General features: G+C 49.2%; 1 protein-coding gene across 1 annotated transcript in view; it reads right to left on the bottom strand.

Annotated features, from left to right (window-relative positions):
* The window catches only part of PLA2G4E (phospholipase A2 group IVE), a 52741-nt gene that overhangs the window by 6661 nt on the left and 32101 nt on the right, over nt 1-13979 (bottom strand). Inside the window, exons 14-19 of the mRNA XM_038741077.1 lie at nt 13520-13656; nt 9720-9942; nt 6691-6805; nt 3520-3657; nt 2862-2969; nt 308-511 (exon numbers count right to left, since the gene is read on the bottom strand). Of these exons, the coding sequence (XP_038597005.1) occupies nt 308-511; nt 2862-2969; nt 3520-3657; nt 6691-6805; nt 9720-9942; nt 13520-13656 (925 nt within the window). The remainder of the gene's footprint in view (nt 1-307; nt 512-2861; nt 2970-3519; nt 3658-6690; nt 6806-9719; nt 9943-13519; nt 13657-13979) is intronic.

The following is a 13979-nucleotide window of genomic DNA, read 5'->3' as shown; positions in this document are numbered from 1 at the left end:
AAGAAACTGAGGCGCAGAGAAGGTAAGTGACTTACCCAAGATCGCACAGCAGGCCGGGGCGGAGCTGAGATTAGAACCCGGCTCTTCTCTGAGAGCCATTGCTGACTGTTTGGCCGCCTCTACTCAGGTTGGCACTGCCCAGGCCCCAGCGACCTTCACAGTTCTCCTCCCCCGCTACCCCCCGAGCCCACCCTCACCCATCCCTCTCACTGGTTGCCATGGCATTGCCCTCCGCCCCCTACCAAGGACCCGCCGCCCACCGAGGACCGGCCCTGGGTTCGGGTGATGCCCCCCCAGGCAGAAGCACCTCTCCACTTGGAGAACTGGCTGTGTTGGAGGTAGTCTGTGTGCAGCTGCAGGCCCCAGAGGAAATTGTGAAACTCGGACACCAAAGGGCGGCGGGTGAGGGTATCCCGAAGGGCGTTGGCCAGCCAGGAGCCCGGGGTCACCACCGTCGTCTCCAGCACGTTGGCCTCGCATTTGGGGATCTCTGGCAGCAGGGGCTCGTCCTCTGTGGCGGGGGGCCGGGGAGAGAATTCAGGATTAATCACAATCCTCCTCATCATCATTCTGGTATTTTTTAAGTGCTTGCTCTGCGCCCAGCACTGTACGGAGAAGCAACGCGGCCTAGTGACTAGGGCGCGGGCGCGGGAGTCGGAAGGACCTGCGTTCTAATCCCGGCTCTGCCTCGTGTCTGCTCCTTCCCTTCGCCACAGCACCTGTATATATGTATATATCTTTGTACATATTTATTACTCTATTTATTTTACCTGTACATATCTATTCTATTTATTTTATTTTGTTGTATGTTTGGTTTTGTTCTCTGTCTCCCCTTTTAGACTGTGAGCCCACTGTTGGGTAGGGACTGTCTCTATATGTTGCCAACTTGGACTTCCCAAGCGCTTAGTACAGTGCTCTGCACACAGTAAGCGCTCAATAAATATGATTGATTGATTGATTGCTGGGTGACCTTGGGCAAGTCACTTCACTTCTCTGGGCCTCGGTTCCCTCATCTGTAAAATGGGGGTTGAGACTGTGAGCCTCCTTCCCCATCATGTTCTCCCTTTCCAGCCCACAAGCCTTTCCCTGATAGGGTGGGAAAAAACATCTTCCTTCCTTTCCCAACCACCCAGGCCTGTATCATCTCCGTATCCCAGCTCTGCCACATGTCTGCTGTGTGACCTTGGGCAAGTCACTTCACTTCTCTGGGCCTCGGTTCCCTCATCTGTAAAATGGGGGTTGAGACTGTGAGCCTCCCTTCCCATCATGTTCTCCCTTTCCAGCCCACAAGCCTTTCCCTGATAGAGTGGGAAAAACCCTCTTCCTTCCTTTCCCAACCACCCAGGCCTGTCTCATCTCCATATCCCAGCTCTGCCACATGTCTGCTGTGTGACGTTGGGCAATCACTTAACTTCTCTGAGCCTCAGTTACCTCATCTGTAAAATGGGGATTAAGACTGTGAACCCCATGTGGGACCACTTGATCACCTTGTATCCCCCCCAGAGCTTAGAACAGTGCTCTGCACATAGTAAGCGCTTAACAAATGCCATTATTATTATTATTATTGTTATTATTATCCTTCCTGGGCTAAGCTGGAGCTTGGCCACATCCATAACTAATAATAATAATGATGGCTTTTGTTAAGTGCTTGCTATGTGGCAGGCACTGTAATAATATAATGATGGCATTTGTTAAGCGCTTACTATGTGCAAAGCACTGTTCTAAGTGCTGGGGGGGATACAAGGTGATCAGGTTGTCCCACGGGGGGCTCACAGTCTTAATCCCCATTTTACAGATGAGGTCACTGAGGTGCAGAGAATAATGATAATAATAATGGCATTTATTAAGCACTTACTATGTGCAAAGCACTGTTCTAAGCTCTGGGGAAGTTACAAGGTGATCAGGTTGTCCCACGGGGGGCTCACAGTCTTAATCCCCATTTTACAGATGAGGTCACTGAGGCACAGAGAAGTTAAGTGACTTGCCCAAGGTCACTGAGCAGACATGCAGCGGAGTCGGGATTAGAACCCACGACTTCTGACTCTGAAGCCCGGGCTCTTTCCACTGAGCCACGCTGCTTCTCTGACGGCTTTCTGGAGGTCTGCAAGGCTTGACCCAAACTGATGCCTGGAGTTTGCTGGGCCCATCAGCCTTTTTAATAATAATAATAATGATAATATAATAATAATAATAATAATGATGGTATTTGTTAAGCACTTACTATGTGCAAAGCACTGTTCTAAGTGCTGGGGAGGTTACAAGGTGATCTGGTTGTCCCACGGGGGGCTCACAGTCTTAATCCCCATTTTACAGATGAGGGAACTGAGGCCCAGAGAAGTTAAGTGACTTCTATCTAGACTGTGAGCCCACTGTTGGGTAGGGACCGTCTCTATATGTTGCCAACTTGTACTTCCCAAGAGCTTAGTACAGTGCTCTGCACACAGCAAGCACTCAATAAATACAATTGATTGATTAAGTGACTTGCCCAGAGCCACCCAGCTGACAATTGGCAGGGCCGAGATTCGAACCCATGACGTCTGACTCCAAAGCCCGCGCTCTTTCCACTGAGCCACGCTGCTTTTGCTGATCCTACAGAGATGGGGGAGGGTTCCCATCCCCTGTGGGACCACCCTGGGGGAGCTTCTAGACTGTGAGCCCACTGTTGGGTAGGGACCGTCTCTATATGGTGCCAACTTGTATTTCCCAAGCGCTTAGTACAGTGCTCTGCACACAGTAAGCGCTCAATAAATACGATTGATTGATTGATTAATTGATTGATGGATTGCCTCCCCATGCCAAGCCTCCCACCTCCTCATCCGTGGTCAGACTTGGGCTCAGACCGCCCCGGCCCGGCCACTCACCGATGTCGTGGATTCTCTCGCGTGTCCACCTGTGGAAGAACTCCTCGGAGGTGTGGGACAGGTTCCACGCGTCCAGGAGGTTCAGGGAAAAGATGCTGCTCCACAGACCTGAGGCAGGAAAGCCCGGAACGAGGCGCTCCGGATGGGAGAACGTGTGAGGCTTCCTGATCCCGCAGACAGCGTTCCCGCTACTGGACAGAGAGGCCGGGCTGGGTCTGCCCTGGTTGCCCAGCGGGCCGGGGGCTTAGCTAAACCCAGCGGGTAATAATAATAATAATAATGGCATTTATTAAGCGTTGTAACCTCCCCAGCGCTTAGAACAGTGCTTTGCACATAGTAAGCGCTTAATAAATGCCATCATTATTATTATTCTCTGGCCCTCAGTTCCCTCATCTGGAAAATGGGGATGAAGACTGTAAGCTCCCCCGTGGGACAACCCGATCACCTTGTAACCTCCCCAGCGCTTAGAACAGTGCTTTGCACATAGTAAGCGCTTAATAAATGCCATCATCATTAGTATTATTATTACAAGGTGATCAGGTTTCCACTGAGCCACGCTGCTTCCCGTCTGGGGATTTTGATGGGATCCATGAGACTTCCCCCCCGCACCCCGGCTACCGGCCCAGACCCCTCCCCGGGTCTCGGGGGCCCGGATCACCTAGCATGTAGCACATCCGCGACTCCGGGTTCCTCTTCATCAGCCGCCCCATGAAGAACTCGGAGCCGAAGTCCTCGGTGCGGACGAAGGCGCCGTATTTCTGCAGTCCCACCTCGTAGGGCGTAAACTCACACCACTCTGGGCCACAGGGAGGACCAGGGTGGGGTGAAGTTTCAAGGCCCGGCCTCCCAATCTGGGGTCTCCCACCTGCTGCCCACCTAGTCCCTGCCAGGGATGAGGGGGCTCATCCCCCTGGCGCTCCACCCCTCTCTAATAATAACGATTAATAATAATAATTGTGGTATTTGTTGAGCCCTTATTATGTTCCAGGCACTGTACTAAATGCTGGGGAGGATTCAAGCAAAGCAGGTCCTGTTCCCCATGGGGCTCACCGCCTCAATCCCCATTTTACAGGTCCTTCCCCTCCATTTTACAGTTGAGGTCACTGAGGCCCGGAGAAGTGAAGTGACTTGCCTAAGGTCACACAGAAGACAAGTGGCATAGCTGGTATTAGAACCCATGACCTTCCGACTCAGACCCGTGATCTATCCACTATAAGCCATGCTGCTTCCCTAGACTGGAAACTCGCGGAGGGCAGGGAACCTATCTGCCAACTCTGTTGCATCGCACTTTCCCAAGCGCTTGGTACAGTGGTCTGTGCGCAGCAAGCACTCGATAAATACCACTGATCATCATCAATCGTATTTATTGAGCGCTTACTATGTGCAGAGCACTGTACTAAGCACTTGGGAAGTACAAATTGGCAACTTATAGAGATAGTCCCTACCCAACAGTGGGCTCACAGTCTAAAAGGGGGAGACAGAGAACAAAACCAAACATACTAACAAAATAAAATAAATAGAATAGATATGTACAAATAAGTTAAATAAATAAATAGAGTAAAAAAGTATGTACAAACATATATACATATATACAGGTGCTGTGGGGAAGGGAAGGAGGTAAGATGGGGGGATGGAGAGGGGGACGAGGGGGAGAGGAAGGAAGGGGCTCAGTCTGGGAAGGCCTCCTGGAGGAGGGGGATCGATTGGAACAGGCCTTCCCACGGCTGGTTGGGAAAGGGATCCGGAGCTGCCGTGGCTGATGTCGGACGGGTTGGTCTGCCCTCCCCAGACCTCCGTGGCCCTGGAGCAGGAATGATTAATCCCCCCTCCCTCAGTCAATCAATCATCATCATCATCATCATCAATCGTATTTATTGAGCGCTTACTATGTGCAGAGCACTGTACTAAGTGCTTGGGAAGTACAAATTGGCAACATATAGATACAGTCCCTACCCAACAGTGGGCTCACAGTCTAAATCAATCGTTAGTATTGATTGATTGAGTGCTTACTACGTTCAGGACACTGTACTGAGTGCTTGGGAGAGTAGTAATAGCTCCTCCGGTGCTAACCTTCTCACTATGCCTCCATCTCACCTGTCCCGCTGTCGACCCCCGGCCCACGTCCTACCTCTGGCCTGGAATGCCCTCCCTCCTCAAATCCGCCAAACAATCTCACTTCCCCGCTTCAAAGCCCTACTGAAGGCTCACCTCCTCCAAGAGGTCTTCCCAATCAATCAATCAATCAATCAATCGTATTTATTGAGCACTTACTGTGTGCAGAGCACTGGACTAAGTCTAAGCCCCCCTTTTCCTCATCTCCCCCTCCCTTCCGCGTCACCTTGACTCACTCCCTCTGCTCTCCCCTGCCCCACAGCACTTAACTATATATGCACATATCTATAACTCTATTTATTTATATTAATACCTGTTTGTTTTGATGTGTATACATCTATCATTCTATTTATTTAGATTGATGCCTGATTACTTGTCTTTAGGTGACTATATCTATAATTCTATTTATTTATATTGATGCCTGTTTATTTGTTTCGATGTCTGTCTTCCCCCTTCTAGACTGTAAGCCCGGTGTGGGCAGGGATCGTCTCTCTTTATTGATGATGATGGCATTTATTAAGCGCTTACTATGTGCAAAGCACTGTTCTAAGCTCTGGGGAGGTTACAAGCTGATCAGGTTTTCCCACGGGGGGGCTCATAGTCAATCCCCATTTTACAGATGAGGTAACTGAGGCACAGAGAATCAATCAATCATATTTATTGAGCGCTTACTGTGTGCAGAGCACTGCACTAAGCGCTTGGGAAGTACAAGTTGGCAACATATAGAGACGGTCCCTACCCAACAGTGGGCTCACAGTCTAGAGAAGTGAAGTGACTTGCCCAAAGTCACCCAGCTGACAACAGGCGGAGCCAGGATTTGAACCCATGACCACTGACTCCAAAGCCCGTGCTCTTTCCACTGAGCCACGCTGCTTCTCTAATTGTACTTTCCAAGCGCTTCGTATGGTGCTCTGCACTCACTAAGCTCCCAATAAATACGACTGAATGAATGAATACAATGTAACAGAACTAGTGGACCAGTCTGCTGTGTGACCTTGGGCAAGTTCCTTAACTTCTCGGAGCCTCAGTTACCTCAACTGTAAAATGGGGATGATCATCATCATCATCATCATCATCATCATCAATCATATTGAGCGCTTACTGTGTGCAGAGCACTGTACTAAGCGCTTGGGAAGTACAAGTTTGCAACACATAGAGACAGTCCCTACCCAACAGTGGGCTCACAGTCTAAAAGGGAGAGACAGAGAACAAAACCAAACATACTAACAAAACTGTGAGCCCCATGCGGGACAACCTGGTCACCTTGTATCCCCCCCAGCGCTTAGAACAGTGCTTTGCACATAGTAAGTGCTTAACAAATGCCATTATTATTATTATTATTATTATTCCCCAACCATAGGCATGGACACCACAGTGTAGACACTCTTGGCGGACGCCAGGACCATCATCATCATCATCATCAATCATATTTATTGAGCGCTTACTATGTGCAGAGCACGGGACTAAGCGCTTGGGAAGGACAAATTGGCAACGTCTAGAGACAGTCCCTACCCAACAGTGGGCTCACAGTCTAAAAGGGGGAGACAGAGAACAAAACCAAACCTACTAGCAAAATAAAATAAATAGAATAGATATGTACACTAACTTGTCATCTTCCAAAGTCAGAAGAGCAACCGCGCTTGAGGCCTAAGTGGGGTGGGTGGGAATAGGGCTTCCTCGAGGGTCCGGGGAATTGGGGAGGGGGCACGAGCGTTACCTCTGAAATCCTGGTTGCTCACATTGTCCTTGACGTTAATGGTGAGGTAGATGGGGAGGGGGTTCTGGCCCCGATCCAGAGCCTCCTTTTGGTTGGAAAGCTTGCAGTCGTCTTTCTGGCGGGAAGAGGAAGGAAGTTAGAGGCCATCTGTGGGCCAGAAGCCGAGGGCCAGCCCCGGATCGGGCGCCCAGTTTGGGAAGGGAAGCGGGCTGAATGGCTGGGAGTCTTTTCTAGGCGGAAAAGGACTTTGAAGTACTGGCTCTGTGTGTCTGTCTTTCTGTCAAACTTCCTCCAAGCAGAGGGCCCTGCTGGGTGACTTTGGTCAAGTCGCTTACCATCCCTCTGCCCCTGCTTTCTCAAAATAAAAATAATAATAACAATAATGATAACTGTGGTATTTTTATGGTATTTGCTAAGAGCTTATTATGTGCCAGGCACTGTACTAAGCGCTGGGGTAGATACAAGCTAATCAGGATGGACACAGTCCCTCTCCCACACTGGAGACCTTCCCAGACTGAGCCCCCTCCTTCCTCTCCCCCTCCTCCTCCTCACCTTACCTCCTTCCCCTCCTCACAGCACCTGTAAATATGTATATATGTTTGTACGTATTACTCTATTTATATCAGGATGGACACAGTCCCTCTCCCACACTGGAGACCTTCCCAGACTGAGCCCCCTCCTTCCTCTCCCCCTCCTCCTCCTCACCTTACCTCCTTCCCCTCCTCACAGCACCTGTAAATATGTATATATGTTTGTACTTATTACTCTATTTATATCAGGATGGACACAGTCCCTCTCCCACACTGGAGACCTTCCCAGACTGAGCCCCCTCCTTCCTCTCCCCCTTCTCCTCCTCACCTTACCTCCTTCCCCTCCTCACAGCACCTGTATGTATGAATATATGTTTGTACGTATTTATTACTCTATTTATTTATTTATTTTATTTGTACATATTTATTCTATTTATTTTACTTGGTTAATATGTTTTGTTTTGTTGTCTGTCTCCCCCTTCTAGACTGTGAGCCCGCTGTTGGGTAGGGCCCGGCTCTAGATGTTGCCAACTTGTACTTCCCGAGCGCTTAGTCCAGCGCTCTGCACACAGTAAGCGCTCAATAAATACGATTATTTAATAAATTCATTCATTCATTATTCATTCATTAATGAATGAATGAATGGATGGGCTCACAGTCTTCCTCCCCATTTTACAGATGAGGTAGCTGAGGCCCAGAGAAGTGAAGTGACTTGCCCAAGGTCACGCAGCAGACAAGTGGCGAAGCTGGGATTAGAAACCAGGTCCTTCTGACTCTCAAGCCTGTGCTCTAACCATTAGGCGATGCTGCTTCTTAGGGGCCTTAGCGCAGTCCTTGACCCAAGTTGGTCCGGGGCCCAGGATTTTACTAAATACGTCAGACTCCAGCCCTGGGCATGAATATAGAGATCAGTCTGCCGCAGCTGTCCGACACCAAACAACTCACTTTCCTCATGCCATAGTGGCCGGGGAAAGTTTTATGGGCTGGTAAAAACCTTCGTAGCTGGTGGGTGGATTGGTGTTCAGTATAAGCATCTGCCAAGCCAACAGTGAGAACACAACGCAGGATGCCGCACAATTCCTAGCTGCTGAGCCCTGAGAGGACAGGGCCCCGAATCTAATCTGATTCTCTTCATTCATTCATTCAATCACATTTATTGAGCACTTATTGTGTGCAGAGCACTGTACTAAGTGCTCGGGAGAGTACAACAATAAACAGACACATTCCCTGCCCACAACGAGCTTACAGTCTGGAGGAGGAAGCTTACCGTCTCGCTTTCATTCATTCGGTCATATTTATTGAGCTGTCTGTCTCCCCCTTCTATCCTGTGAGCCCGCTGTTGGGTAGGGACCGTCTTGGGACTTGTACTTCCCAAGCGCTTAGTACATTGCTCTGCATGCAGTAAGCGCTCAATAAATATGATTGAATGAATGAACAAATTTATTTATTTATTTTATTTGTACATATTTATTCTATTTATTTTATTTTGTTAATATGTTTTGTTTTGTTCTCTGTCTCACCCTTCTAGACTGTGAGCCTGCTGTTGGGTAGGGACCGTCTCTAGATGTTGCCAACTTGTACTTCCCAAGCGGTCAGTACAGTGCTCTGCACACAGTAAGCACTCAATAAATACGATTGAATGAATGAATGAATGCAGAGCACTGTACTAAGCGCTTGGGAGAGGACAAAATAACTTAGAGAGAGAGGGAGAGCAGAGCCAACCAGGTCCAGCCTAGGCCATTCATTCATTCATTCAATTCATTCAATCGTATTTATTGAGAGCTTACTGTGTGCAGAGCACTGTACTAAGCGCTTGGGAAGGACAAGTTGGCGACATATAGAGACGGTCCCTACCCAACAACGGGCTCACAGTCTAGAAGAGGGAGGCAGACAACAGAACAAAACACGTGGACAGGTGTCATCAGAATAAATAGTATTAAAGCTAAATGCGCATCATTAACAAAATAAATAGAATAGTAAATATGTACAAGTAAAATAAATACAGTAATAAATCTGTACAAACATATATACAAGTGCTGTGAGGAGGGGAAGGAGGTAGGGCCGGGGGGGGATGGAAAAAGGGGGTTCAGTGTGGGATGGCCTCCTGGAGGAGGTGAGCTCTCAGTAGGGTTTTGAAGGGATTTATTAAGCGCTTACTATGTGCAAAGCACTGTTCTAAGCGCTGGGGAGTTTACAAGGCGATCAGGTTGTCCCCCGGGGGGCTCACAGTCTTCATCCCCATTTTCCAGTTGAGGTACTGAGGCCCAGAGAAGTGAAGTGACTTGCCCAAAGTCACCCAGCTGACAACTGAACCCATGACCTCTGACTCCGAAGCCCGGGCTCTTTCCACTGAGCCACGCTGCTTCTCATAAGAGAGCTAGGTTGGCGGATTTGCAGAGGGAGGGGATTCCGGGCCAGGGGGAGGACGTGGGCCGGGGGTCGACGGCGGGACGGGCGAGAACGAGGTACGGTGAGGGCCACCCCGAAGTGAGAGCCTACCTCATCCCCCAGGCAGGCTTCTATGATCAGCCCCCAAAGGTCAGTGAAGGTCACCCGGTAGCCCTCCTGGGTCCGCTGGCGCAGCTCCTCCTTGTAGAAGCGCAGCTGGTCCGGGGCCAGGGCGGGCAGCTTGTTTTTGACCGCGTGCCTCCGAGCCTCCTGGATGGCCACCTCTAGGTTTTTGCTGGACCAGTTGGCGTCTTTGTACAAGTTGGTCATGGTCCTGGTTTGGGGAGAAAGGAAATGCCCCCGTCAGGGGGCAGGGGCGGAGCACGGCCCAGGTGAGACCACCCCAGGGTGGGCAGGCCCGGCCAGCGGACGGGCTCTGGAGAGCGGGGGTGGGTTCCAGAGGCCCAGAGGGATCAATCATCATCATCAATTGTATTTATTGAGTGCTTACTGTGTGCAGAGCACTGTACTAAGCACTTGGGAAGTACAAATTGGCAACATATAGAGACAGTCCCTACCCAACAGTGGGCTCACAGTCTAAAAGGGGGAGACAAAACCAAACATACTAACAAAATAAAATAAATAGAACAGATATGTACAAGTAAAATAAATAAATAGAGTAATATATATGTACAAACATATCTACATATATACAGGTGCTGTGGGTAAGGGAAGGAGGTAAGTTGGGGGGGACGGAGAGGGGGACGAGGGGGAGGGGAAGGAGGGGGCTCAGTGTGGGAAGGCCTCCTGGAGGAGGTGAGCTCTCAGTAGGGCCTTGAAGGGAGGAAGAGAGCGAGCTTGGCGGATGGGCAGAGGGATTGGGGGCATTCCAGGCCCGGGGGATGACGTGGGCCGGGGGTTAATGGTGGGACAGGCGAGAACGAGGTACGGTGAGGAGATTAGCGGCAGAGGAGCGGAGGGTGCGGGGTGGGTTGTAGAAGGAGAGAAGGGAAGTGATCAATCAATTAATCAATCGTATTTATTGAGCGCTTACTGTGTGCACAGCACTGTACTAAGCGCTTGGGAAGTCCAAGTTGGCAACATATAGAGACAGTCCCTACCCAACAGTGGGCTCACAGTCTAAAAGGGGGAGACAGAGAACAAAACCAAACATACTAACAAAATAAAATGAATAGATATGTACAAGTAAAATAAATCAATCAATAAATAGAGTAATAAATATGTACAGATATATATACATATATACAGGTATATACATATATACAGGTACAGGGATCGGCCGAGCTTCTCTCCCATAGCCTGTGGGAGATTGAGAACCACCCACGGGGATTCCACTCGCCCCTGGTCTCTCGCAACCTCCAAATCCACCAGGTCAGAGCAGCCCCCCGCTTTCAAGCCCTCCTCCGGCCAGCCAACCTCCTTCGGGAAGCCTTTCCTGATTAATTTTTCCTCTCCTCCCGTTCCCAGCCTCCCAGCCACCCCTTCCTCAGCCCTTATATTCTCACAAGCCTTTATAATAATAATAATAATGATGATGGCATTTGTTAAGCGCTTACTGTGTGCAAAGCACTGTTTCTAAGCGCTGGGGAGGATACAAGGTGATCAGGTTGTCCCATGTTCATTCGTTCATTCATTCAATCGTATTTATTGAGCGCTTACTGTGTGCAGAGCACTGTACTAAGCACTTGGGAGGTACAAGTTGGCAACATATAGAGACGGTCCCTACCCAACAGCGGGCTCACAGTCTAGAAGGGGGAGACAGACAACAAGAAAGAACATATTAACAAAATAAAATGGATAGAATAAATATGTACAAATAAAATAAATAGAGTATTAAATACGTACAAACATGTATACATATATACAGGTGGTGTGGGGAGGGGAAGGAGGTAAGGTCACAGTCTTAATCCCCATTTTCCAGATGAGGGAACTGAGGCCCAGGCTGTAAGCCCATTGTGGGCAGGGAATGGGTCTGTTTGTACCCTCCTGAGTGCTTTGTACAGTGCTCGGCATACAGTAAGCACTCAATAAATGCAACTGACTGACTTCTCCCCGACAGGCATCTTTCTCTATCCCCCCATTGACACTCTACTAATTGAGCACTAACTCATTCATTCATTCATTCAATCGTATTTATTGAGCGCTTACTGTGTGCAGAGCACTGTACCAAGCGCTTGGGAAGTACAAGTTGGCAACATATAGAGATGGTCCCTACCCAACAGTGGGCTCACGGTCTAGAAGGAACTCAGTTCCCTATCCTCCTTTCCACTCTCTTCTTCCTCCCATCTGTCATTTATTTACTGTCTGTCTCCCCCTGCTAGATAATTGATTCATTCATTCAATCGTATTTATTGAGCGCTTACTGTGTGCAGAGCGCTGTACTAAGTGCTCAGGAGAGTACAACAATAAACAGACGCATTCCCTGCCCACAACGAGCTTACAGTCTGGAGGAGGAAGCTTACAGTCTAGCTTTCATTCATTCGGTCATATTTATTGAGCGCTGACTGTGTGCAGAGCACTGTACTAAGCGCTTGGGAGAGGACAAAATTACTTAGAGAGAGAGGGAGAGCAGAGGGCTACTTCCCCTGCTGGGCAGCCAGGGCCAGCCTGGGCCATTCATTCATTCAATTCATTCAATCGTATTTATTGATCGCTTACTGTGTGCAGAGCACTGTATTAATAATAATAATAATGGCATTTGTTAAGTGCTAACTATGTGCAAAGCACTGTTCTAAGCGCTGGGGGGATACAAGGTGATCAGGTTGTCCCACGTGGGGCTCACAGTTGTCCCACGGGGGGCTCACAGTCATCATCCCCATTTTACAGATGAGGTAACTGAGGCTCCGAGAAGTTAAGTGACTGGCCCAAGGTCACACAGCAGACATGTGGCGGAGCCGGGATTCGAACCCATGACCTAAGCCCTTGGAAAGCACAAGTTGCGACATATAGAGATGGTCCCTACCCAACAAGGGACTCACAGTCTAGAAGGGGGAGGCGGACAACAAAACAAAACATGTGGACAGGTGTCAAGTCGTCAGAATAAATAGAAATAAAGCTAGATGCACGTCATTAACAAAATAAATAGAATAGTAAATATGTGCAAGTAAAATAGAGTAATAAGTCTGTACAAATGTATATACAGGTGCTGTGGGGAGGGGAAGGAGGTAGGGCAGGGGGATGGGGAGGAGGAGAGGATAAGCTCACTGAGGGTAGGGAGCACGCGTGCTAATTCTGCTGGATTCTCCCAAGTGTTCAGTACAGTGTTCTGCACAGAATAAGTACTCAGTGAATAATAATAATAATAATAATGATAATAATAATAATAATGGTATTTGTTAAGTGCTTATTATGTGCAAAGCATTGTTCTAAGCGCCGGGGAGATACAAGGTGATCAGGTTGTCCCACGGGGAGCTCACAGTCTTAATCCCCATTTTCCAGATGAGGGAACTGAGGCCCAGAGAAGTGAAGTGACTTGCCCAAAGCCACACAGCTGACGAGTGGCGGAGCCGGGATTTGAACCCATGACCTCCGACTCCAAAGCCCGGGCTCTTCCCACTGAGCCACGCTGCCTCCCTCCTAGAGTGGGAGCCCACTGTTGGGTCGGAGCCGTCTCTATATGTTGCCAACTTGGGCTTCCCAAGCGCTTGGTACAGTGCTGTGCACGCAGTGAGCGCTCAATAAATACGACTGAGATTGATTCTCTGAATACCACCGACCCGTCTTTGTCTCTGCCACTCCCTGTTGGGGGATTCCCCCTTGAGCATCTCTCGGGCCTGCTGAGGGGGGCTGACTCAGGGGCAGAACAGTGCTTTGCACATGGTAGGCGCTTAATAAATGCCATCGTCATCGACCACCGGGACGCCTCCCGGGGCCCCCCGTCGTCTCCTCACCAAGTGGCCCCAGACAGGCCGGTGATGTAGCTGGCCGTATCCAAGATGCCCAGTTTCTGCAGCCCCAACAGATGGCCGTACATGGAGGTCATCGATCTGGCCCCACCGCCCGTCGCCATGATGGCCACCAATGGCACCTGCCCGACACAGAAGGAGTTATTATCACTAGTAATAATCAATCAATCAATCAATCGTATTTATTGAGGCGCTTACTATGTGCAGAGCACTGTACTAAGCGCTTGGGAAGTACAAATTGGCAACACATAGAGACAGTCCCTACCCAACAGTGGGCTCACAGTCTAAAAGTGGGCTCCACATTCTAATAACGATAATGGTACTTATTAAGTGCTTACTATGTTCCACTATGTTACCTACGCAGAGAAGCAGCGTGCTCAGTGGGAAAAGAGCTGGGGCTTTGGAGGCAATCAATCAATCAATCAATCATCGTAGTTTATTGAGC

Source organism: Tachyglossus aculeatus (genome assembly GCF_015852505.1).
Source record: "Tachyglossus aculeatus isolate mTacAcu1 chromosome 12 unlocalized genomic scaffold, mTacAcu1.pri SUPER_6_unloc_1, whole genome shotgun sequence".
Lineage (NCBI taxonomy): Eukaryota > Metazoa > Chordata > Mammalia > Monotremata > Tachyglossidae > Tachyglossus > Tachyglossus aculeatus.
This window is presented reverse-complemented; position numbering and strand designations above follow the sequence as displayed.